At 40.4% G+C, this 24940-nt stretch overlaps 1 protein-coding gene across 2 annotated transcripts in view; it reads right to left on the reverse strand.

Annotated features, from left to right (window-relative positions):
- The window catches only part of KNTC1 (kinetochore associated 1), a 73693-nt gene that overhangs the window by 36635 nt on the left and 12118 nt on the right, over positions 1-24940 (reverse strand). For both annotated transcript variants that reach the window (XM_034790725.1, XM_034790724.1), the window contains exons 10-33: positions 24309-24361; positions 23918-24030; positions 23021-23075; positions 22434-22532; positions 20293-20336; positions 20128-20193; positions 19970-20045; positions 18674-18799; positions 18483-18572; positions 17120-17185; positions 16527-16588; positions 15443-15554; positions 14555-14698; positions 14257-14313; positions 14057-14158; positions 12374-12490; positions 9214-9357; positions 8886-8984; positions 7819-7922; positions 7532-7637; positions 3937-4071; positions 1895-2014; positions 269-338; positions 126-193 (exon numbers count right to left, since the gene is read on the reverse strand). In XM_034790725.1, coding sequence (XP_034646616.1) covers positions 126-193; positions 269-338; positions 1895-2014; positions 3937-4071; positions 7532-7637; positions 7819-7922; positions 8886-8984; positions 9214-9357; positions 12374-12490; positions 14057-14158; positions 14257-14313; positions 14555-14698; positions 15443-15554; positions 16527-16588; positions 17120-17185; positions 18483-18572; positions 18674-18799; positions 19970-20045; positions 20128-20193; positions 20293-20336; positions 22434-22532; positions 23021-23075; positions 23918-24030; positions 24309-24361 — 2228 coding nt within the window. The remainder of the gene's footprint in view (positions 1-125; positions 194-268; positions 339-1894; positions 2015-3936; positions 4072-7531; positions 7638-7818; positions 7923-8885; positions 8985-9213; positions 9358-12373; positions 12491-14056; positions 14159-14256; positions 14314-14554; positions 14699-15442; positions 15555-16526; positions 16589-17119; positions 17186-18482; positions 18573-18673; positions 18800-19969; positions 20046-20127; positions 20194-20292; positions 20337-22433; positions 22533-23020; positions 23076-23917; positions 24031-24308; positions 24362-24940) is intronic.

Here is a 24940-nt window from a genome sequence, read left to right on the forward strand (position 1 = left end):
AACATAGTAAAATTGTAGTTAAAATTACATTTTAATAGGATTCATTTTTAAAAATGCATCATTTAATAACATTACTCAGGTAATTTCAAACCTATTTTAATTTCTTGTAACTATAAAATACTTACCTGCAAGCTAGCAAGTGTTTCAAACATTTTTAAGTTTGCTTTACATTCATCTTCCTTCAAAGGATTTTCTGTAAAATAGGAAAAATAGTTACTTACTGAGCTACCTACTGGAACAATACATAAAGGGGTAAGTTACAACTTACCTTTCTGAATGCTAAGCAGGAATTTAAGAACCTCCACAAGTGTCTTTGTTATACACATTTGTGTTTTGTGCTAAAAAAAAAAAAAAAAAAAAAAAAAAAAGTTAATATTTCATTTGGCCTTTGGTGGGTAAATAGTCTTAGGTACACAGCTCAGATTATCGATGTGCAGCTTGGGAAAGAATATAGGTAAGTAAATGGGTTTGTTGAGATGGAAGAGGGAGGCAACCTTGGGTATGAATTTAGGATGTGGGCCATAGCGCTGCTCTGTGCCTGAGGTTTGTTCGGTTCCCTCAGAGCCAAGCTATGAGGCTTAGTTTTTCTCCTATGAGAGCTAGACCGCACCGGGTCTTTTGCTCGTTGGGACGTCTCGGTACCGGACGGCCCTGGTGCCTCGCGGTCCGGCGCTCTCGGTACCGGGGCAGTTTTTGCGGGCGGACATCGCCTTTTAGGAGGCGAATCACGGTGTGGAGAAGCATGAGACCACTTTTTTGTGGCTTTTTTAGGACCAGGGTCCTTAGCAGCCATTTTTGAAGAGGACCCCATAACTGAGGCAGCTGCAGGTAAGGACTGGCGAGGAGGTGTCCTGGACTTGGGGTCGGAGGCAGGTCAGAAGGATCTCTCCATCATTAAAAGTTTTAGTTGGAGGCCCCTAGCCTTTCTTGTCCTCACTGCGAGTTTCTTGCAGTGGGGACACTTTTGGTAAATGCGCGTCTCCCCCAGGCAACAGACACGCTGTGCATGGCTGTCTGCCACTGGTACTGAAAGTCTGCATGTCAGACAGCGTTTGAAACCTGGACAGCCAGGCCAATGCCTCTTCGGCGACTACGCACCTGAGGTGGGAAAATTTTTTTCCTTTTTTCTAAATGGTAAAACAGAACAAAAATGAAAGGAGAAATCAATAACGAGGGAAATAACTAAGGAAGGGGAAGAAATTAGAGGAATATGAGAGCTGTTAAGGGCGCTGCTATCGTTCCGACCAAAACCAAAGGTGGTAGAGAAGGAACTGGGTTACAGTTGGTTGCCCGTGCGGAGTAACCACTCAGAGCAGCGTGAGACAGCTGCCGCGCATGCGTGGCCAACCAGGGCACTGCTACCACAAGTCTCCGACTAGAAGCGCAGGGCACCGAGACACCTAAAGTGGAGCACCCACAAGGACACTCCTCAAAGAAGAACTTTATGTAATTTTGGCACATGTCAATGCTATCCCATTTACAAACTTTTTTTTAGATCTTAGACCACATTTATTTTAAAATTATTTGAGCTATATTTGTTTGTTAAATCCTGAATTTACAACGGGGTAAAATTAGTTGTAATGCATTAGGATTTACATCTGTAATTTAATTAATACTCATGGGAGTCAAATATGCAAGTCTCTGTACCAAGATGAAAATGTGCCTCAAAAATACAGGGAACATTTCTGACACAGTGATTTTACCTTACATGATTTGCTTTTTTACAAATGGATGAATGGATACAGAAAGCAAGAGATATGCACCTTTATATCTCTGAAAGGTACATTAGCTTTTACCAGTTCTCCATTAATCACCCCCTTTTTTTACGCGTGTTGAAAGCAGCATTTAGAATGATCAATGTACATGTATCTTATGAAGTGAAATTAGTTAGTACCTCTTCAGAATTATCTGCTTCTTTCTGCAATACCAATCTTGCCCATATAGACAATCTCTCTGCAACTTTCTCAGCTTCAGCAATAGGCAGAGATTTTAATAAATTTAGAGATTCCTCTCCCTGAAAACAAAGTTATAAGGCAGAAGTCAAAAATAGTTTGACAAGAGTGAGTATTTGTTGTTGAAAGAACTTTAATTTTCTTGTCAGTTATCTTATCATTATCTCTTTACTGTCTGACATTATAATGGCGCCCCACCAGATGAGACTTTTTAAATTAAATTTACAACTTGGGGAGTCTATTAACTCTCCCCTTTTATAGAGCACACAGTTTGCCATAACATACAAACTCTCTAATATCCCAAAATAGTTTTTAGCATGTGTAGATCCTTTGATTCAGAGATCTGAGGGCAGCTAAACTACAAGTTTATTTGTTGATAATTACAATAGGTAAAGAAAAAAGCTATTTCTTTAAGAGTTCTTGCAAAACAATTGATTAGATAGCATTTGTAAGCAGGACTATGCAAGTATGACTACTTTTATTACCACATGCTGGTAAGAGAGTGGAATAGCAGAAGTTGGTTAGTGTTGAAAAAAATGACTCTCAGATTTTTAGGGTGGGAAATTGTACTTTGGAGGGGGCCTGTCTAGTTCCTTTCCTCAGTTAGAGGAGCCTACCACACTGCAGGTCCATTACAGGGAGGAATATCCTAGACCCAGATCCTGATATGCAAGAATAATCATAGATAAGGCTACCTTTATGTCACAGAATCCATCCATGACGTCCAGAGACCTCCCTGACATTCTTTGGTCAGCCCCAGGGGCTGTGGGACTTGGGTTGGCAGCCAGCGGGGCCCTGGCAGGGTTCTAGTGACAGCAGTGACAGGCGGCCCCCTGAAAGGTTCCAGTGATAGGTGACAGACTCCTGAGCGGGCCCTCCTCAGGGTTCCAGCGACTGGTGACAGCCTTGTGCAGAGGGGGGAAAGGAACACCTCCGGCGAGTGGCTGGGGGTGTCCTGTTTTCTCTTTGGGAAATATGGTCACCCTGCAGCTTCCAGCTGCCATGGGCAGAAGGGGAACCTCACAACTCCCAGTCACCATGGTGGCGGGGGAAACCATGGAGCTGCAGCAGCAAAAGTCACACAGACAGGTCACGGCTTCCATGAATTTTTGTTTATTGCCCATGACCTGTCCGTGACTTTTACTAAAAATAACCATAACAAAATCGTAGCCTTAAATCATAGATAAAGGTGACCAGCAATTTAATGACTAAACAGACTCCTCTCATAATACAGCGGTGCTAAATCATTTAATTCCCCGTTTACGCATGCTGAAGGTTCAGCACATTCCTGAGTCCCACTAACATCAGTAGGACTTAAGAATGTGCTTAAGTGCTTTGGTGACCTGTGACCTCAATTGTACAGTCAGAAAGCTCTGCAGAAGAGGAAAACACCTGCTAGTCATAGGGATGCAGAAGGAGGGTGTTTGTGCCAGTAAAGAGTTGCTCAATAGCCCTTCCCACAAAAAATGGTTTGTGACATACTCCAACTCTTAGGCCCTCTTTACAACATGGAAACTGACACGTTTTGACAACCTGTGTCAAATATGGCAATGCTGCCAAACCAGAAATGGACTCTTTTCTTGCTGGCTTGGAGAAAGTCAACCACACTCAACAGCAACTGCAGAAAAGCTTATTAGAAGATTTCTAGCATATTTTATTTTAGCATCCACTTTTTTCATTCTTTTTGGCAGTGAATGAAGGAGGATTTACCATGTTTTTCACTTTATATCAAAATAGGGTAGTTTCTGTATTGTACACATACTTTCAGTGACTATGCATTAGTTCATGGAAAACCACAATAAATTTAACTTACATATATATTGATTTTCAATACTATAATATTGGCTACAACCAGTGTTGTTAGTATGATTGCACGAATTGCATACACAGATGTTTGTCAAACTGCAGTAACTGTGCAGTTCTGAAAAATAGGCCCCAAGTATTTTTTAATGTAGATATCAAATGACTACGAAAACTTTCATACCCTATCTCGATCAATCAGATCCACCATCCTCAAAATATAGACTTCCACGCTTGGCAACATATATGCTGCTACAATTTTCAAAGCATCTTCCAAAGAAGTAGGGGTATCTTGTTTGAGAACGTATTTCACTAGTCTCTGAAACAAGAAAACAGACATAGATACTAAATCTTGCTGGAAACGTTAGAAGCAGAACTTAGAGCCTTTCCTCCCTGCCTGAGCTTTTCCACAATGCTGGAGCCTTTCATTACAGCAGGGAAAAGCTCTGGCAGCAGGGAGGCAGCAGTACACTATGCTGCTAAAAATAGCAATGTAAATGTGGGAAGCACTCCATGGGCATGTAAAGAGCCATGCAGGATACATACCGTAAAGATCTAGTGCATCTGGATTTTACTTGCCTGAGCAGTGCCTCACCGACTACACTGCTATTTATACCTGTGTTAGCTGGGCTGTGATGCTGAGCCAGCAAGGGTTAAAACAACCAGAAGGCTGCATGTCCCAAAAATAACCTTTAAGGACATATTAGAAGAGTACTGAAATGGTAAACAGGGCCATTCCTTGTAGATAGTTAGCAAAGCCATGTTAAATAGACCAGTGCTTCTCAAAGTCGGGCCGCCGCTTGCTCAGGGAAAGCCCCTGGCGGTCCGGGCCGGTATGTTTATCTGTCGCGTCCACAGGTTCGGCCGATCGCGGCTCCCGCTGGCTGCGGTTTGTCATCCCAGGCCAACGCGGGCTGTGGGAAGGGCGGCCAGTACATCCCTTGGCCTGCGCAACTTCCCGCAGCCCCCATTGGCCTGGGACGGCGAACCACGGCCAGTGGGAGCCGCGATCGGCCGAACCTGCGGACGTGGCAGGTAAACAAACCAGCCCGGACCGCCAGGGGCTTTCTCTGAACAAGCGGCGGACCAGCTTTGAGAAGCACTGAAATAGACTACAGTCCTTGAAATGTAGGCCTGAATTGTTAGAGAATTAAGAATAGATACTAATTGTATTTGTCTGTGTTTACCTATATGTTGTTATAAGTTTAACGATGTGATCTAATTAGCCTGTAGATGCTAAACTTCTGTTCCTGTCAATAATGTTTCATGACTATATTCTATTGATTCAGCAATCAAAAGGGGATATTAATATTTAGATAGAACGTGTGGTGTAATAATATTATTGTCTTCATTTGTCTTTGAAATTTGTAGTAGACTACCTGCGAACTGCCTGATGGTTAATTGCCTTATGCTAATAAATGCAACTAGTTTCCGGTGTAAACCTAGGAAATAGGGATTAGCTTCAAAGCAACTACATACATTACCTATTCTTCAGTCAAGGAAGCCCTGCTGTGACCACAGCTTGATTCCACTGTAAAGGAAGTCATACCTGATCCTGTTTTATCTCAGATCTGCTTCAACTTTGTCAGAGAAAGTCTAAGTCACAAGACTGAGGTCTCCAGGTCTACTCTGTATTATCCCTGCAATTTCTCATGGAAGAATTTCAACAAACTCTGCACATGGATAGCCTATTGGACTATAATCTTTTAAATTGATTCTAGAAGAATTTTTACAAATCACCAACCTCACCATCTCTGCTATGAAACTGACCTAAGAACTGTATTCATATATATCTGCATATATAAAGATCTTTAACCATAGCAACACTTTTTATTAATAAATCTTAGATTTAGTTAAAGGATTGGCTGTAAGCATGTACTTGGGTAAGATCTGAAATATTCACTGACTTGGTGGGTAATGTATCTGATCTCTTGGGATTGGCAGAACTTCATATATAGTGAATAAGGTTTTCAGTAACCCTCACTATATTAGACTTGACTGTCTGGAGGGGAGCCAAAGGCTGGAATGCTTAAAGGGAACTGTATTTTGGCTTCTTGATAACCAGTAAGGCTTTACAGAAGCTATTTAGTTACTGGCTTGGTGAAATTTAATTACAGATAGGGACCTATCAAATTAACGGTCCATTTTGGTCAATTTCACGGTCATAGGATTTTAAAAATCATAAATTTCATGATTTCAGTTATTTAAATCTGAATTGTCACAGTGTTGTAAATGTAGGGGTCCTGACCCAAAAAGGAGGGGTGTGTGTGTGTTAAGGTTATCAGGGGGAGTGGGGTTGTGGTACTGCTACCCTTACTTCTGCACTGCTGCTGGCGGCAGCATTGCCTTCAGAGCTGGGCAGCTGGAGAGTGGTGAATGATGGCTGGGATCCCAGCTCTGAAAGCAGAGCCACTGTCAGCAGCAGCACAGAAGTAAGGATGGCATGGTATGGTATTGCCACCCTTAGTTCTGCACTGCTGCCTGCAGAGCTGGGCCCTCAGTCAGCAGCTGCCACTCTCTGGCCACCCAGCTCTAAAGGCAGCAGCACAGAAGTAAGGGTGGCATGGTACGGTATTGCCATCCTTATTTCTGCGCTGTTGCTGCTGGTGGGGAACTGCCTTCAGAGTTGGATGCTTAGCCAACAGCCACTGCTCTGCAGCTGCCCAGCTCTGAAGGCAGCGCAGAAGTAAGGGTGGCAATACCACAACCTCCCTAAAATAACTTTGCGACCCCCTTGCAACTCCGTTTTGGGTCAGGACCCCCAATTTTAGAAACACTGGTCTCCTCCAGGAAATCTTTATAGTATAGGGGAAACGCACACAAAAGACCAGATTTCACAGGAGGAGCCCAGATTTCATGGTCCGTGACGCATTTTTCATGACTGTGAATTTGGTAGGGCCCTAATTATAAACTACACCACCAGTCTTGAGGTTGTCTGCCCTATTCTTTGCAGTCTGCCTGATTGAGCATTCTCAGCATAGGCCCTCCAGTGACCATGGCCACGTGGTGTTCATTGTCTGTATTCTACACCTAGCCGTAAGTGTAGACAGAGCCCAAGGGACATGAGAAATGCTAAAGATCTAATCTCTAACTTTGAGAGAATTGCCACTGATGCATTGCGGCGGATGGGGGGGCGGGAAGCTTTTCAAATACTTTGCAGAGATCTGTATTGAATAGCGTTTTTCTTTACCAGGCATCTCATTAAGAAAAAGGACAGTGCACCAAACCACAGGTAGTTACAAAATCCCATTTGGATTAGAAAATGCAGGACTACATTTTCTTTCTTTTGTAATCCTCTCATTCGTGTTTGGTTCCTTTGTACAGGATAATAGCCTGTGGTAGCATTAACAATGGAAAGAACTAATAAGCACCTTTCTGAACATGTCTCAACAGTACACTACAAATGCTTACTTCTAATCCAGCCAACAAGCCATTTTAGTAGTTCTTAAATGTTCCTGTCTCCCGAAAGCAGGAGAATGAGGACTAAAAGTTACATTTGTTTTGCTAATTTTATTTTTACTTGTTCTGGATTGTCTTTGTGTGGTCTGATTTTTTTCCAATAGAGCTCGGCTCTCATTTAGACATCTAAAGGAAGTGGCCAGACTTTTCAAAAGAAATAATAGAACAATGGAAGCTGCTGGGTGCTAAGATCTTTTCAAAATCTGGCTCCTAAAGTCTTGTGAAAATACTCAAAGCCTTGTATAGTAATCTTTATTTGAATATATATCATAGAAGCAAAGTAAAAATAATATAAATAAAAGTAGTATCTCGTCACTTACCATTATCATCTGTTTGTCCTTTAAAAGATTAGTATCTCTCATTCCATAGCCCCGTAACAGCTTCTTCATCTCCATCAGTCTAAAACTTTCCTGCAATAACTTCACTCTACAAATAGATGTGTCACTATTATTAATAGCTTTGCTTCTTCTAACTGCATATTTAAAAAAAAATAAAGGTAGAGTTCAACCCTGAATTCTAATTGAAAGAAAAAACAAAAAAAAAAGAGTAAAATATCTTAAAAGATTTTGAAGAGATAGGTGTTAGGAGTTAAGTGATGTTCCCTTACTTGACATGGTTCATTTCCAAATGCTGCTTCACCAGCTGCTCCACAGCTGCACTCCAAGGCACCACAGCACCATGCATTATCTGCAGTACTGCATCAAATATCAGCTGCAAAGAAATCCAAATTTCTCTGAAAACAAAGCTCTACATTACATAATTCCTTCAAGTATCGTTTACCCATGACTCTGTTAGACATGGAAGGTTTCTCCCTTCCCAAACTCCATTTATACAAGGGGGTATCCCTAAGTTTTACACAACATAGATCCACCCTGAAAGCCTTCAAACTATCAGAATAATTTATAGCCCAATTCTGTTAGAGTTCCACATGCAGAACTTCCATTGATGTTAGTAGCAGTGTTTTATATTTTTAAAGTTTTCTAAGATGTATGCTTTATTTTTTTTCTAAGTTTCTGTCTTTTGGCAACCTTATTAAAAGGGATTAGAGAGCTTCTTCCAAAAACTTTAAATAAAATATTAAATCATGCAAGATGTGCTACAAGGTTGTATAAAGTTCTTGAAGGTAGGTCTAATTGTTATTAAATGACTAAAAGACTCAGGAAGTTGCTCTTGCAATGCTTCCAAAAATTTATATGTACCTTAACATAGTATTTTACGAGAAAAAAAGAACTGCTGATAATGAAACAACTCTTCTAAAAGATAAACCCACAACTACAAAGCCATGGTGACGACAGAGGTAATCCTGGTGGCTCAATGATAATGAAATGCACAACCACACTGGCCTCTCTCCAAAATGGCACCACTGTGATTCCCCCTCCCACCCCAAAATCATGAAAATTGAGGGTGCTCTGCACCTTGCCGAAGGCCACTTGCACAACTACCCACGATAGCTGGAAAGCAGAAACAAAACAGCCTTAAGTAAAGGGAAAGGTAAAAGACACTAGATCAAGCAAAGAATCCTCCTAGGATTGGCTGAAATGCAGGACAGTATTTGGCCCATCCCTTACTCCTACCACACAATGTATTCTATTCTTGAATACAAACATAATTTTTTCATTCGTAACACAACAAACAAGCGTAAGATCCACTTGTACATTTATTTAATGTACTTACATCTGTATCAGATATGCAGCCAATGACAGCTATTGCCTTTGCCTCCCAGGCAGTTTCAAACACTGATGTAGATCGTGTACGACAGCGTTCTAGCAAGTCCTGAGTATTTTGATAAATAAAGTTTAATATTAAACATTCAGAATTATGGCAGGAGCATTCGATAATTTAAACACTAAGGAACAGATTTTATCATTCAAATCAATTGGATTGTACACTGGAGTAAGGATATCAGAAGCTGGTCCTAAATTGTAAGAGTAAATAGCAAACAATCATCCTTGATTTCTTGCCTAAAATAACGTCCCTTTAAAAAGGGAGGGAAAATGGATACCTTTATATACTGTAAGAGAAGTTCATCCTGTTGTAGATTATGTTCATGTATGTATGGCTTTACAAACTTCTCCAAAATGGATGGAATGAGCTCTGGTGCCAAAACTTTATCAAACATGCGGAATACTATTGTACTTGCATTCTCCTAGGGGGCAGAAAAACAGTTACAGAAACACAAACTCTACAGCATGTTAGAACAGCACAGCGAACAGCATTCTTCCTTCATTTCTCTAAGGGCCTTATCCAATGCCCAATGAAGTCAAAGGAAAAACTTCAGACCCTAACATTCATTGCCCAGCCCAAAGAAAACCAAACCCCCTACAGACTTCTTCCACAAAGCCTTCTTGTGTTGAGCTAAACGTTTGATTTCTCCTCCACTACAAGCTTGTACTGTCATCCAATAGACACTATCAGAAACTGTAAACTAATAGGGGAAGGGACCATGCCTAATCACATTTATATAGCAGTTTATATCTTGAAAGCCTTTCCATGCAATAAACATACTTCATGACACCCTTTTGTGGTGGTTTAATATTATTATTCCTGTGGAACTCTCTGCCAGAGGATGTTGTGAAGGCCAAGGCTATAACGGGGTTCAAAAAAGAACTAGAGAAATTCATGGAGGATAGGTCCATCAATGGCTATTCACTGGGATGGGCAGGGATGGGATCTCTAGCCTCGGTTTCCCAGAAGCTGGGAATGGACGACAGAGGATGGATCACTTGATTACCTATTCTGTTCATTCCCTCTGAAGTACCTAGCATGGGCCACTATCTGAAGACAGGATACTGGGCTAGACCTTTGGTCTGACCCAGTATGGCTGTTCTTATGTATAGGGAAAGTAAGGCACAGCAAGATTAAATGATCTACCCGAAGTCAAAGGCCTTGTCTACACTTGCAACAGCATGGAGGGTACATGTAGCTACTTGATATGGACACAGTGGCAAAATAAGGACAGACACATGCATGGAATTAAGCAGGGGGTCACAAATTTAACAAATGGAGGGGTGCTACCTGCCTATCACTCAAATTCTCTTATACCAGGCATTTAATTGGTTCCAGTGCAGGGATTACAGGGCTCCTTACCACATAGCCCATAACACAGGGTAGGCTCTACTCAGCCAACCCCCAGGTCTGAGCTCCAAGTCTTATCACCCTCCCCACCACAAGGGAGACAGAGGGTGTAGCAGGGTGAGGACCTCGGCCTGCAAGGATCACAAGGTCTGACCTTGGCCCACAAAGGCCAAAGTCTCACCCTATCACTTGATCCGAAGGCCCAGTACCAAAATCCCAAGTCTTTTACCTCTGGGAACTGTTCACGGTATTCTCTTAACTGCACTGGAAACCCGATGCAAGTTGTGATGAACAAACAACTCCACCCCAATACCCGGTAGGTCCTGTAGCAGGGCAAGCACCCCACTCCGGGGAGAAAGGGGTTAAAACCAGCTCTGGGAAAGGGCTGCCCAAGGAGCCAATCAGATGAAGGCAGGTAGCAGCCAATCCAGGCCCAGTAGGGCTGGTATAAAAAGGGCTGTGAGCTAGGAGACAGGCAGTCTCACTCCAGCCTTGGGGGGAAGGACTGGGCTGCCTGGGAGCACAGGGTCCCTTCAACAGAGCAGTGCTGGGGAAGGGGCAGGCTGAGCTGGGGAGCTCAGGCCTGGCAACCTCCCTGGCAGAGGCCTGACAGGAAGGCTTAAGGAGGTACTGGGGCTGCAGGTCCAACCCCTAGCCAATGATGAGTGGCCATTACAGACTGCAGTTTGCCCCTGAGTAAAGGGCTAGATGAGGACTGGCAGTGGGTCACTGAGGCGAGTGGGGTTCCCTGGGTGAGGGGCAGCACCCCAAGGTAAGGGACACCGTGGTCCAGGAGGCACGTGGGGCCTATATGTGGTGGAGATAAAGGGACTGCAGAGTGGCAGCTAAGGGCAGGGAGAAACTGGCCAGAGGAGGGTGCTCCCGAGCTGAATAAGCTAATTCCAGGACTGACCAGCAGGAGGCGCTGCACCGGTGAGTCAGCAGTGATCAGCTACAGGTAGTAAGTGTGTTCCTACTCAACCCACTGTGGCTTGAAAGTGCTGCGAGGAAAACAAAATACTCCTTGATCCTCTGCCAATTGGCACATGGGAAAAACCTCATTCCTGACCCCCTAAATAGGTGATCGGCTAGACCCACAGCATCTGTCAGGCTGGGTTCTTATTCCTAGTTTGAGTGGGTAGTGGGCTGCTGGCACAGAGCCAAAAGAGGCTCCACATAGCCCCTGAACTGGGCTGAATTCTGGGAAATGTTGGCCAATCAGCACCTCTCTCCCCCAGCTGGCCAATGGGTGCCGGAGGGTACGTCTACACTACCCGCCGGATCGGCAGGTAGCGATCGATCCATCAGGGATTGATTTATCACGTGTAGTGTAGACATGATAAATCGATCCCCAATCGCTCTCCTGTCGACTGCTGAACTCCAGCTCAGCGAGAGGCGAAAGCCGCAGCCGTCGATCCCACACCGCGAGGACGTGAAGTAATTCTAAGTCGATCTAAGATACGTCGAGTTCAGCTACGCTATTTTCGTAGCTGAAGTTGCATATCTTAGATCAATTCCCCCCCCCCCCCCCCAGTGTATACGAGGCCTGGGATTCCCACGGGGAGGCACTACCTATTGTCATTTGGGGAGTGTCTCCCTCCCTTGCTACTGGGACTATCTCCTTTTCACTGCTGGCCCCATCAAGTTCACTCACCCGCTGATGCAGGACGGTGGCAAATGCTGCAGTTAAAAATGAGCTGTGTCCACACTTTGGTGTGTCGTTACCTGCAGCAATGAAAAGTCCTGGGAGGCTGCGGGACTCTAGACTGCTAAAAATAGCACTGTAGATGTGGGAGGCAGTGTTTGGGCTTGTAAAAAGGTTTGGCATGTTTGTACTCTACTCACTTAAGCAGAGCCTCACCATCTACACTGATATTTATACCCATGCTAGCTGAGTGTACTCTATATGCCATTAAGTGAACATGAAACCAAAAGGTTGGTGTCAGAGCAGGGACTATTACTATGTAGTTCTTGGCTTGAAATACTATGCTCAATAATCCACAGAACTATTCTGTTTCAGTGATTTTTATGAAGTGTCAACCATATAGACAGTACTCAGATTATTTTTAATATGCCTGCAATATTACCTTCTCAAAATCACAGAGCGCTAGTTTGCACTTGTACTTTTTGTGGAGATCTTCCAACTCTTGTAAATCATTTACAAGCTTTTTTAACCGATGTACCTCTTCGCAATCACCACACTTCTGAAACATAATAGAGAAAAATTTCCTGAGGAGCTTAATCGATAATTGTCTGAAGTTTGCATACTTTGCAGAACTGCTATTGTTTTCATAAAAAACATACACTAAAAAAAGTCAGCCCATAGTCTGAAAATGGGACATATCAGGAGTGGGAAGAGACCATGAGCAGTTGATTTGCTTTGTTTTGCACTTTATTTCTTGTCACCTCTGTCCCACCCTATCTACAGGTGCTACTGTATCTATAGAATACATATTACTATAACCTACATAAATTACTTTTATTTGCATGGACTAATCCAAGATTTGAAAAAGCTACTTGTGCCTACATTCCCGTGGCCTGGGAAGGTGGGGAAGTCCTATTTCTGTGGAATTTAAGCTTTCATTAAAACAAAACAAAATCAACTAAGTTGCTGGTCTTACTTCTGTGGAGATACTCTTTCAAATGTGAATTGAACATAAGCCAATTCAGTGTCATTTTCCTGCCCCTACAAATAGGCATGTTCGTTGCCTTTGCCATGGTCCAGAACTTTGGCAAACAGCAAGAAGTTACACAAGACTAATTAGTTTCACCATTTCTATTCAGTAGTGACACTGTCAAGAATCATGTCAATTTCATGCTGCTGCTAAGAAAACCTGACTAATAGACACCAGAATTATTCATGTAGGAATAGGATTTAAAAAAAAATTGAGGCTGGTGAGAGGTAGAGTGGCAAACACCATTTTGCCCCTCTTCACTGCAACCAGAAGGCTCTAAAAGAAGTGAAGAAGAAACAAAGGGAGTTCTATCTTCGTTTTGTATTATTATCTGTGTGCCTGAGTTGGACCCTGAACCTGACTGGTGGGTACTCCCCATACGGTAGCCTTTTAGTGTCTTGCTAATAGGTTTATGTCCTCCTGATAATGTGTCTTTTTTAAAAGCCATAAATCATTCTGTAATATTGTTATATTGCAGATGCTATACAAAATTGTACTATAGTATATTTACTACCTTCATATATAGGGATTTATAGCAAGAGTTGAGATTCTCAACTTAACTGAACTGAATACAGGCATCTGCTAAGTGTTATGATTTGTCACAACACAATAAAAGTGACAAACTGCAAAAACATATCATGTTGGATTGCTGAAGAGACCGCAGTAAACAAACTGTCTGATAGAGCTACCATAATTTATTTGGTTTGCATAATCACTGAAACGAGTTCAGCATTTCACAAAAGATTTGTTGAGAAGAGCAGGCAGGAACTTTCTGACAAGCTATAAGTAATTCCCCCTCCCCTGCCCCCCTTTGGGCTAGGGAGAGACATGTCACATTCCAATTTCAGAACTGCAAATACTTTAAGACTAGCAAAAAGGACATTTGTTAACATGGCTAAAAGATAAGACAAAGGAAGATAGGAACCTAATTCCTCATTCCCCTGAAATGAATCTTCCCTCACCGAAATAATATGTATTTTATTGCTAATGCTGGGTTTTAGCAATCCGATTATAAAAAGACTACATGTTAAGAGCTCTGTTCCAGTAATGTAAATATTTAACATCATAGTGTAATCAATTAACTATACTCCTTACCAAGGGAATCCAACGACAGGAAGATGCCAGTCCCAGTTCACCTGGATTTTTACTTGTAAAAAACACCTCTGCCATTTGAAGTCCATTTTCTGGCCAATTTGCCTAGCCAAAATATTAGCAATTAGTGAGACTATCAGTACAAGTGTAGAAATACAACGTATGTAGAAATACAAGGTTTTTGCAGCATAAATGTACTTTACCTTATCAGTTAATTCAAGATTTCGAGCTCCTTGTTCCAGCCATTTTGCTAATATTTTCTGAAATGCAAAAAGTGATTAAAATGTTGTGTGCTAACGCAAAACATTTACAATAATATGAAGTAATGTTATTAATATTTTTTAAACAAATTGCAGAAAGTCACAATACTAAAGAAATGGCTTTTCTGAGTATAAAAAATACCATTTCTGCAAGAGGCTTACATATAACAGTGTACCTTAATCTGAAAAAAATATTTTATATAAAAGTCATCTGCATGGATGTTTCTTTTAATAGTTTTACCTGTCCTTTTGGCACAACCCTCCTTACAAAAGGAATCACAACATTTTTTAACCACAGACACAGTTCTTTTACAGGAATGGTGGTACAGATTATGTTAAGCAGGTCCTCCAGCATTTTCACATCAAAGCTGCTTTCAAAATCTGCCTAAGATATAAAAGCAAAACAATTATGTTTTTAGTGTAGTGTATATGAAATTATATAATATCAGATAAAGATACTTCTCTTTCTAACATGGCTCTTTATATTAGTGAAGGGTTTGGACATTCACAGATATGAAATCAAGAAAAAATTCTCATGTTAAAGAGAGTGTAGTCAAGTTAAACAAAACTTAAGTGAAGTGAATTTATCACAATATATAGAACACAATCTTGCTGCCACAAACTTCAGTGGAAGCAGAAATGGGCTGACAATGCCATTGCTTTAGAAAACCAAAAAGTTATGGATCTCTAGCTCTCTCCAGCAAGACAATGGGAAATTCAATAGCTTGTGGCCACCATTTTGAATTTGTTACATCTCAATTCACATAGCTGCTTTTAAAGCATTTTCAAGGCAGCAGTCAAACAAGTCTTAAGCAAGCCTTAAAAATTCTGTTAGTGAGCAAGGTCCATGGCTCCTGAGAAGGTAAATACAAGATGGCAAGCCTCACAGAGTCCCAAAAATGTCATCTTTCAAGGCTTTGGCATCCCCCCCAAAAGGACTTATCTGTAATGTTACAACAGAAATTAATTTGTCTAACCAGTAACAAGTTCAGAATGCAAAGGAAATAGGATAATGTAATCAGCCTCATCAAAGATGGGATCCTCTTAGACTTTCTACTTGTTAAGGAGGTGTTTAATACTGGTCTTTCTAGAACAACAGAGATTTAAAAAAACACCTGAGACTTCATACCTGATGCCTAAGCCAGAGGTATTGCGCACAAGGGAGATTGCCTTCTTGTAGCTGAAAAAGAATGTTCTTGAAAATATCTTCATTATTCAAGAATTCAGTCCAAGCAATTCCACTAGGAGTATGATGAGGAAAAGTGATTAGGCTTTCATGTACAGTATTTAAAAGATATATTACACATACATACACACATTCCAACATGTTTTTAAAGAACAGAGATAGTGGTAAAGTGAATATAGATTTTGAAAAATCATATCCTTCTTATGGCACACATCCACAAATACCAACTTTCTGCTAAATAATGCTTAAACTAAAGCATCTGCAACAGAAAAATCTAGGTTACATATTTTCACCACGTAGGCTTGGCTTGACTTCTCTTCTGGTTCAAATGGCCAGGGTTTCTTTACGTGCTCCCTTCCAGCCTCCTCAGATTTTGTTTTGCAAGGAGGCACAATGCAGCTACTTGATGGTATATCATGAGCCCAATGAAAGAATGAATACTAATGTCCAAAAAAAAAAAAGGCACTGGAGTGTATTTTCCCCCATGTGTGTAGCAGAACTACCACCAACCTAATGGTTGCGTACAGGCATAGAGGGAAAATTAGACCCCCATATAAGGAAGATACACATTTCTCTCTGCTTAATTTGCTTGTAATAAATAAATAAATCAAGCAAGCAGACAAACAGCAGAGCAGGCTGACATCTTATGCAGATAGGAAATTAAAAAACAAGACCATAGAAGGAAAAGGAAAAAGCCTGACGTACTAGATTGAGCCTTTGGCTAACACCACGAGCAGTTCTGGGGAAAAATTGAGACTCAGAGTAAAGGAACCATGACTGATGGTCAAAATTCCTTTCTTTCTCCCACCATGTTCCTGGGGCAGAAGTAGCTTACTGCAGCCAGGTTACTTCACTCTCCTTTGTGCTAGCTCAGCTGCCATGTTAGGTACAGAAGTGGAGCTCTGCCGCTTTCCCACTACCTGCTCTGGGGGCGAGAGGGGGGAGGGAGGGAGTAGAAGTGAAGGAGGACTCACTAAGTGGAAAGCCCCAACATTAAAAAAAAAAAAAAAAAAAAATTAATGAAAACCTGAATTTCTCTGGTCCAAAGACTCCATAGAAAGTAGTTAGCCTTGCTTGAGCTCTCAGTACCTGTACAGAAATAAAGGAGTTATTTTAGTTGAAGGGAAAACTCTAGATATTCAGAGAGTGATGTTAAAATGGTTAAGAAAAAAACCAATATAAAAATGATAGGTACAGGTGGTTTCCAAAATCTCTAACCAATTAGTCAAGCAGGACAATTTACTTAGTACATATTATTCCAAAAATTCAAGACTATAAATGGCTTATACTCCACCTCCTGTACACTGTAAGAATACCATCTTAGCTACAACATGGCTGAATAAACACAAGCTCCTTAACAACATTAAAAATTCAAGAGACAAACATCAGATTGATCTCTCTGGTTTCTAGAGTACTTAAGAAGCATTCGTTTCTATAGCAAGAGGAAACATTTCATGCTGAAAGGAATATCAATATCAGGATCTCTTCTCATATTTTAAGAGTATTTTTAGATTAAATTTTTAAGACGTATAGACATTAATCCAATTTTAAAAATTGCTTAACTGTTTAAAGGAAGTTAAAAATTGCCTTTATTTTAAAAATGGTTATTTGTTCTCTTACTTCTGTTATGGACACTTGAACCCCATCTGATAAGGAAGCAATCATTTTGTCATCTCTCTTCAAGATCTGAAATGAATGTATTAACACACAATAGTTGGCAATACTGTAGATGCATAATGTATCACATATTGCACAGCACTATAGAATTTTAAAGTAAACACTAACAAAAAACTAGTATCTTCATAAATCAAGGACTTGATCCTGCAAGTTCTCAATCTTTCCAGGGGATCTCTGCATGTATGTAGAGCCCCGCAAAAATGTGGGTATCCGCTTTATATCCGTGGACCATTTCTGCTGAATACGCACGGGGGCCCGGGTCGGAGCTGCAACCTGGGTCACGGTAAGAGCTGGGTGGGCAGCTGCAGCGGACCCTCCACCTCCCCTGGGCAGGGGGCCTGAGTGGCCCCCGGGCTGCTCCACAGGTCTCCCTCCTCCCAGGACAGCGTGGAGGCCAGTTGGGGAGCTGCGGTGGACCCTCCATTTGCCCGTGGTGTGTGTGTGTGTTGGGGGAGTGGGCTGAGAGCAGCCCCCGGCTGTGTCCCCGGCCTCCAGGCTCTCCGTCCAGCCGAGGACAGGTGGAGGATCCATGACTCCACGCAGGCTCCCTACAACTGCCCACATGGCTCTCCCCGACTGGGCTCCGGCAAAGGGGTGGCAGGGAGAATGATGCCTCAGAGCCTAAGCCCAGCCCCCAGTGTAAAGCCCAGCAAATCCATGGATATCAGTGGATATCTGCAGATAATTTTTGTGGATTGGATGCGGATACACATCTGTGCAGGGCTCTATATGTATGCAGTGTTTGCAGGATCAGGGCCATAATACATCTACCTAGTTCTTTTAAATAGGGCAGGAAAGTCTGGAATGTGAAAAGAATGAAAAATTCAAATGTTTAGTTTTCAGTCCATGCAAAGGGCTTGGTAGGCCTGCTGCCCAAGACTAAATGCTGGTGTCCAATGTGCAAACGAAACCCTGTCCTGCTCTTTGCATAGGGGAAAGAGGAAAAGGATCCCTTCACAACACTCAAGAGCACAAGGAAAGTTATCTAGAAAACTAGCCCACACACCATATCTCCAAGCAGAAATGATTTTCATGTTAGGCAATGTGTCTGGCATGCTTGCTGTTGACAGTCAGCATTAACTGGAAATAGGCTTTACCCTAGCGTGGAGCAGCAACAACAAAGTGTACTCAACAGCATCTCTCCTTTTGCTTAGCCCTTAGTTTGCATAATTTTTTGGCCAGTCCTCCAAAACAGTATCATTCTTTGTTGAGCTGCAACATCCCTTGTAGGAGTGACAGTCATTCAAGTCAAGTGGGAAAACGGAGCAGAAATGTACTGGTATGAGCAATTTCATATAAAACTTACTCTGATTTTAGCGTAGTTTAACATTTCCTGAGTTGTTTCATACGTTGGCCATGGAGCATTTATACAGTAATCCACAACAAAATGGTTATCCTGTTTGATTAAAGAAACAGTTTAAAATTCTTAATTCTCGGCTCCCTTTCAGCTTGGTTGAATGCGTACAATAAGAGTCATGCAACATATAAAGCATTTACCTGTGTTTTATGCAGATTTTCTTTAGCTTCATCCACAAGGTCTAACCAAACTGTTTGACCATAACTCCCAATGGAAGATGAAGCCAATTTCTCTAAAATAGCACTTGCTTTTACTTTGTAAACAAGCTGTTTTAAAAAACAAAGGCAGACAATTTTAAAACTAGCATCCTACTTCTTTAAAGAGATAATCTCTCTCTGTAGTTGAAAGGTCATCACATGGTCAGATCACAATATTATTCTGGAGGAAACTAGGTCCAAATAAGGTGCATGTCCTCATTTAAGTATTTAACTATCATGGTACTTTTTGGCTTACTAAACTACATGTTTGTGCGGGAGTGCGGTACTTTTTGGCTTACTGTTTGCGCGGGAGTGCAAGGTGGGTGATAGAGTCCTTTAGGCTTTTTCCATATGTTTTCTAAAGTTGTGTTAATTTTATAAACTCCTATTTATCTTCAGGACTCTGGAAAGATTAAATTATTTTTTCTTTTTTAAAAAAGAGCCTATGGCTATTTTAACTCATCATTGAAGAACTATAAAGTTAACTAATCAAAAAATGCTGCTAATCCTTGATCACCCATTAACTCACTCTCTTTCTAAGTAAAATTATTTGTTGATAAATTCTAATCTTTGTCGTGATCAATTTCAGAAAATATGATTAATCAAATTTTCTAGTGCACATAAACAATTAGCATTTCGTGTCTAAGACGAATGCTACAGTCCAGCTTCTGCCACTATTCGAGTCAAATGGCAAAATTCCCATGAATTGCCATAGAAAAAGCTAGTGCAGCATTGTCCCCAACGTGATTTTTTGTCAACCGAGAAGGGTCTGTCTATAAAAGAAATAGTTCAGGTTCAGAATAAGGCCAAGAGAGCTTCCCCTGGGAAGTGCTGAGGTCTCTAATAGGAATTGAGGGACCCTGCAGGATTAGATCCAATACCCCAAGGAAGTTCTAATAATAATGCAATGACTCAAGCCAACCAGTCTTATTATTGTTAATCAACATACATTAAGTGCTGCTCTTCAAACAGTGCTACACCCCCTGATGCTTATATGGGTAACCTTCATCAGAAGGCATACAGTACTTTATGCAGAATGGTTCAGGGGTATATTAGTTACGTCACATGAAAATTTACTTCTTTCACACAACTGTGTATCTTAAATCAGTTTATTTTAAAAGCTAATTCACAATTTAAATGTTTTATATCCTATTAAGAAATTAACAGACAGAAACTCGGTTCATAAATTCAATCTCACAAATTAATCTCTTAATTTATTGCCAAGTATGAGTCATTTACCTCAACATCCAGTCCAAACTGAATCGCAAAATTCTCAGCTTCAGTAAACTTGTGTTTGTGAAGTAAGCGTCTTAATCTAGGGAGCGAAATTAAATAAAGCGTGATAACGTATCAAAGTTACTTAAAGAGAAAGCAAAATTTCAAAGCAGAAAATATACCTGTTTTCTGGCAAGGCTTCTGTTAAACTTCTCAATACTAAAACAGACACCGGGCCTTCAGGGGACCTGAAAGTGATTATGGAATTATGATAGTGTATGGATATAAAATAATTGGGCACATCTCCATATAACAGTAATCTAATTAAACGTAAATATATGACTTACTTTTGGTGATTTTCATTAATTCCTTCCAAAAAATATATTGTATCCTGCAGTAGACAATTATTAGAAACTAAAGTTACAAAAAAATAAATCTCAAGCAGTACAAAGCAACTAGCAATAATGAAGACGTTATTAATTTGGAATGTAGATATTTCTCTTCTCTTATCCAACATCTCATCTATTGCGGTCTCACTAATATTTTGTCGAGGATGGCTGCCACCATCTAAAACTTAAGATGGCCCAAAGTGAACTCTGTCTTTCTACCCAAAATCCCCCCGTTATCCCATCTCAATTACTGTTGACACTTTCATTCTGACACTCAAACCCTCAACAGTAGTTTCATTTCTGACTTCGCCCTCACCTTCTTTTCCTACATCCAGGCCATATCACCTTGACAGATATAGCAATTTCCTGCAGTATCCTTGGGAGGCATTATTGAATTAAGTTTCAATATTTTTTGAGGTCCAATGTATTAAATTAATGGTTTGTGTGTTACTTTAGGCCAGGATTGTATGTAACCTCTTTGGGGGAAATGGAATGCAAGGCCTGGATGATCAAAAGGAATATACTGAACAATATGCCTAACAAGAATGGACATTTGGGACAATATATGTAAAGTGGATTTCCGGGTAAATATCTAGGGGGAAGTGAATGCAAATGGCCCACCTCTGGTTATACAAAAACCCAGCCTTTTCAAGATATGCCCCCAGCAGTGGAGCTTTGTCTGTGGTGCACCTGTTACATGAGGCCAAGATCAAAGGCCCAAGCAGTATAAAGAAAAAAAATCTAACTATTCATGGTTGTTCTGGTTCTGAATTTGAGACAGTTATGAACTTATTACAATGGGAAAAAAACAGTTGTGGGTTTTGAAGGACTAACATCTCCCAGAGTCTGAGGTTGGAGTCGGGGATGGGGTGATCTCCGATAAGCTTTTTAGCAAGTGTTTAGTTTCCTTTATTATTTTTAAATGTTTTCTCTGTAATGTTTTCACCTTAAAAATAAACGTACTTGCTTACAAAAGAGCTGTGTGGTCACTTGTGACTGCTGATAATTATAGCTGTTCATAGCCTCTGGAAAAAAAGTGAAGCACAGATGCTGGCCTGTGTAGGCAGTCTGGCTCGCTGGAAATATCACAGTGTAGGCAGGAACCGTGCAGCCTGGAAAAAACCCGGTCAGGAGGGAGACACACACAGGTGTCTACCCAAGAGCCAGGAGTCTAAAGTGGAGGCCCTAAGGGACCATGGAGAGGCATACAGGTGGAGTGGCATACAGGTGGAGTGGCCCTAAACTTTGACAGTCACTTCTTCCTTCACATCTTTAAAAGTCAACCTTTCCTCTTCATCTAGAAAGCCAAAGTTTCTGTCCTGACCACCTACTGTCTTGACGATCATCATCTCCTCTTCTTTGGTCTTTGATATTAGCCTCTATTGTCTCCAAATGCCATTGCCCAAATAACCTTTCTTGCCAAGTGCTTCAAACATATTACACTCCTGAGTCATTTCACCCGCTCTGCACTGTGCTGAACAGCCAATCTAGAACTTATTTAGCACCTTGAAAATGAGGGCAGTAATGCACAGCTACCTACACCTCTGTCTTGGTATCCACTCTCATTTCCCAATACCCGCTCCACTCTACCAATGACACAAGCCTTGATAACCCTTTGGCTATCTCTCAGCTCCTTCTCCCAAACTGCCCATTGTGTTTGGAATATCCCTCCAAAAACCCATTTGTCAAGATGTCACCTCATCAATTAAATCTAGCATAAAAACCTATCTCAGCAGCATCACCTAAAAAAAAAAATTGTTTAAGCTAAGAAAACAAAGCCACGCAAACCATAAATCTAACAACAAGATTTATTGGCAGCTGCCAATAATATAAAAATATTAAACTAACAAGACATGGGCTCAGCACCACCCTGATAACTGTTTGTATAATTTATCTCTTTCCTCCGTCCTTTGGATTATTATTATTTTTTTTTTTTTAATTTAGATTGTAAGATCATCAGGGGAAGGAATTGTTCTTATATGCATGTATAGTTTTTACCACTTTTGGGGCTCTAATCTAAAAGAAATAAACATAGCAACTGCTTAGAAGTTATACATATTAAAACACTTAATTAACTTTTTAAAAAAATATAAACATACTGTGCTGATTCCACTTCGAACGAGTGAAGAAACAACAGATACTTCTAAAGAATAGAGCAGGTGCATTGCAGGCAGTGAAAAAACCATGAGGTTTCTCATCTATAAAATAAGGGAAAAAAACAAAAAGGTAAATGTAGAACTCATAAAATTTGGTGCTGCCTGATGAAATAAATTAATCCCCACAGTTATTTGCAGGATTCTTTCTGGAATGTTTCTATAGAATGAGGTAGAACATTTATTGAGCACTTTTTGGAGCCCCCCAGAGGACGAACGCCAAAAATTTAAGTTGAACATTGTTTTAGATGTCATCTATATTTATTATATTTTTAAAAACAAGCATGTCTGCACTAAAGAAACCCCAAACTGGTATAAAAAGCAACAGTTATTTTGCTTTCTAATAGTTGCCCAATGTGAACAGGCATTGGAGTTAAGATAACTGAAACAGAAGGTTGGCGTGAAATTAGCAAAACACTGAGAAAAAGGCAACTATTGACTACATGCACAGTCAGCCGTCTCATATCTTCATGCTTTTCAACTGCTGTGTAATCAAAATAAAACAGAATATAGATAAAGAAAGAGATTTGTACCTGTTTGTTAACAGGTACTGTCAAGGTTATTAGTTTAAGGCTGGCAATCCCTTGTCTATAAAGAAGAGGGGAAAAAAACACAATCAATCTTATGTTAAATTATGAAGTTTATAAAAAAGATACTGAAACAATTTGTAAAATGTAGGTATTCTATGAAAACTGAGCTATTGTACTACTACAGTATATGGCCCTAGAGTAGCACAGTATGTTACCATACATAGGATAGGAGTTCAATTTCCAAGCTTGAAACCATGCATGTGGTGACAAACTGGGAAGACAAGTACAGTCTAATGGTAAGAGCTAGAATTCTTGTGTTCTAATCTCTGCTCTGTTACCAATTTCTTTTGTAGTTGTAGGCAATTCACCTAAACTCTGTGCCTCAATTTCTCAACCTGCAAAATGTAATACCACTTATTTTCCTACTTTGAAGATAAATGCTATATAAATTCTAGTTATTATGGATGTCAGTATTTCACATAGTCTTGAGAGCAATACTCCAGTGCTCAATCCAGCAGCTGAGTTTTGCCAAAATGATGCTTGCAATTCTAAGGGGAGGGTTCTAAACTGCTTTAATAGTAATAAGGAGAGTCACTACGCAGGAGGCCTCATTTTTACCCTCTCTGGAAGGAAGTCAAGGATACTTGGGCTGCAGGTCCAGTATTGTGCTTTACTGAGCTAGAAAAAGGTTAGTGGAATGCTGCAAGAAGCAAAAATGAGATCTGTCATACCATGCAATTCAATCCTTAGACTCCCCGATGGTTAAATCTCAGCTTTAGTTCCTGTCCTTGCCAACTGGGGATTACCCCAAGACCTACAGGAAGTCAAATGAGGGTTGGACAGTTCCTGCAGTAATAGACCCTTCATAGTCTAAAGATGGTACTTTAATTCTTCATTTACCTTATGACTGAAGAAGAATCTGATTCTGTAGTTAGAAGAAATTCTTCAATATGAACTGAAGGCCAATCCCAAGTCAAGGTAAGAGAATAAACATCCCACATGCTCAAAATGTTCTAGAAGAAAACAAAGTCAGGTATCCACTTTCTTGACATAATCAAGACATATTTTATTAGATTGGCAGGTCCAAAAAGGAGGATACCAATATATTTACAATACAGTAAATAAGTGTACCAGGTCTTGAAGTGTTTCTATCAAAAGAATAAAGCACATTGCAAGATCAACTCCTCTATAAGGAAAGGCATCTTTCTACCTTATAAAAGTTTTTTAAAATCATTAGGTAAAAAAATCATTGTAAAAGCCATTTCAGACAGATCAGTGACATGATACTTACTTCCTTATCCAAGACAAACAACAAATTGTCTATGACCTGAAATTGCACTGCATCTAGGAAAGAAAACAGCAAAATGTGAAGTTGTGTGTGTGTCTGGGAAAAACTTATTTGAATTGAAAATATTTTGAGGAAATACCCATTTACAAAGCAGTTTATTTATTTAGAGTTTTTAAAATGGATCTTACAGTCAGTCATCCTAGTGGCACAGTTAGGCCCCAATCCAGAAAGCATTTAAGTTTTTATCTGCTGAACTGCTTTGTTGGAATCAAACCAGAGTGCTCAGCAGCTTTTAGGAGTAAGCCCAGGAGGAAGAACAATAACATTACTAAACAATGCTCCCATTCACTCCTCAGCTAGAGACAAATATTTGAAAACAGATTAACGGAAAAAGTTTATTCAACCCTGTAAAAAATGGAAATCCAGCTGTAGGTCATCTTGTAATACTTCACTGCAGAAAAATCGGTTTCAAAAAGTTAACAACTTTGAAGCACAGATTTAGGCTTGCAGTATATACTCAACAAAATAAAGTCTCCTTTTGCAATACTACATGCATTATTAAAACAGTAAACTAACAATTACAAAAATTAGCTCAAGATATTTTCAGTTATATTCCTGTCTAATTATATAAATAG

This window comes from Trachemys scripta, chromosome 15, assembly GCF_013100865.1.
Source record: "Trachemys scripta elegans isolate TJP31775 chromosome 15, CAS_Tse_1.0, whole genome shotgun sequence".
Taxonomy (NCBI): Eukaryota; Metazoa; Chordata; order Testudines; family Emydidae; genus Trachemys; species Trachemys scripta.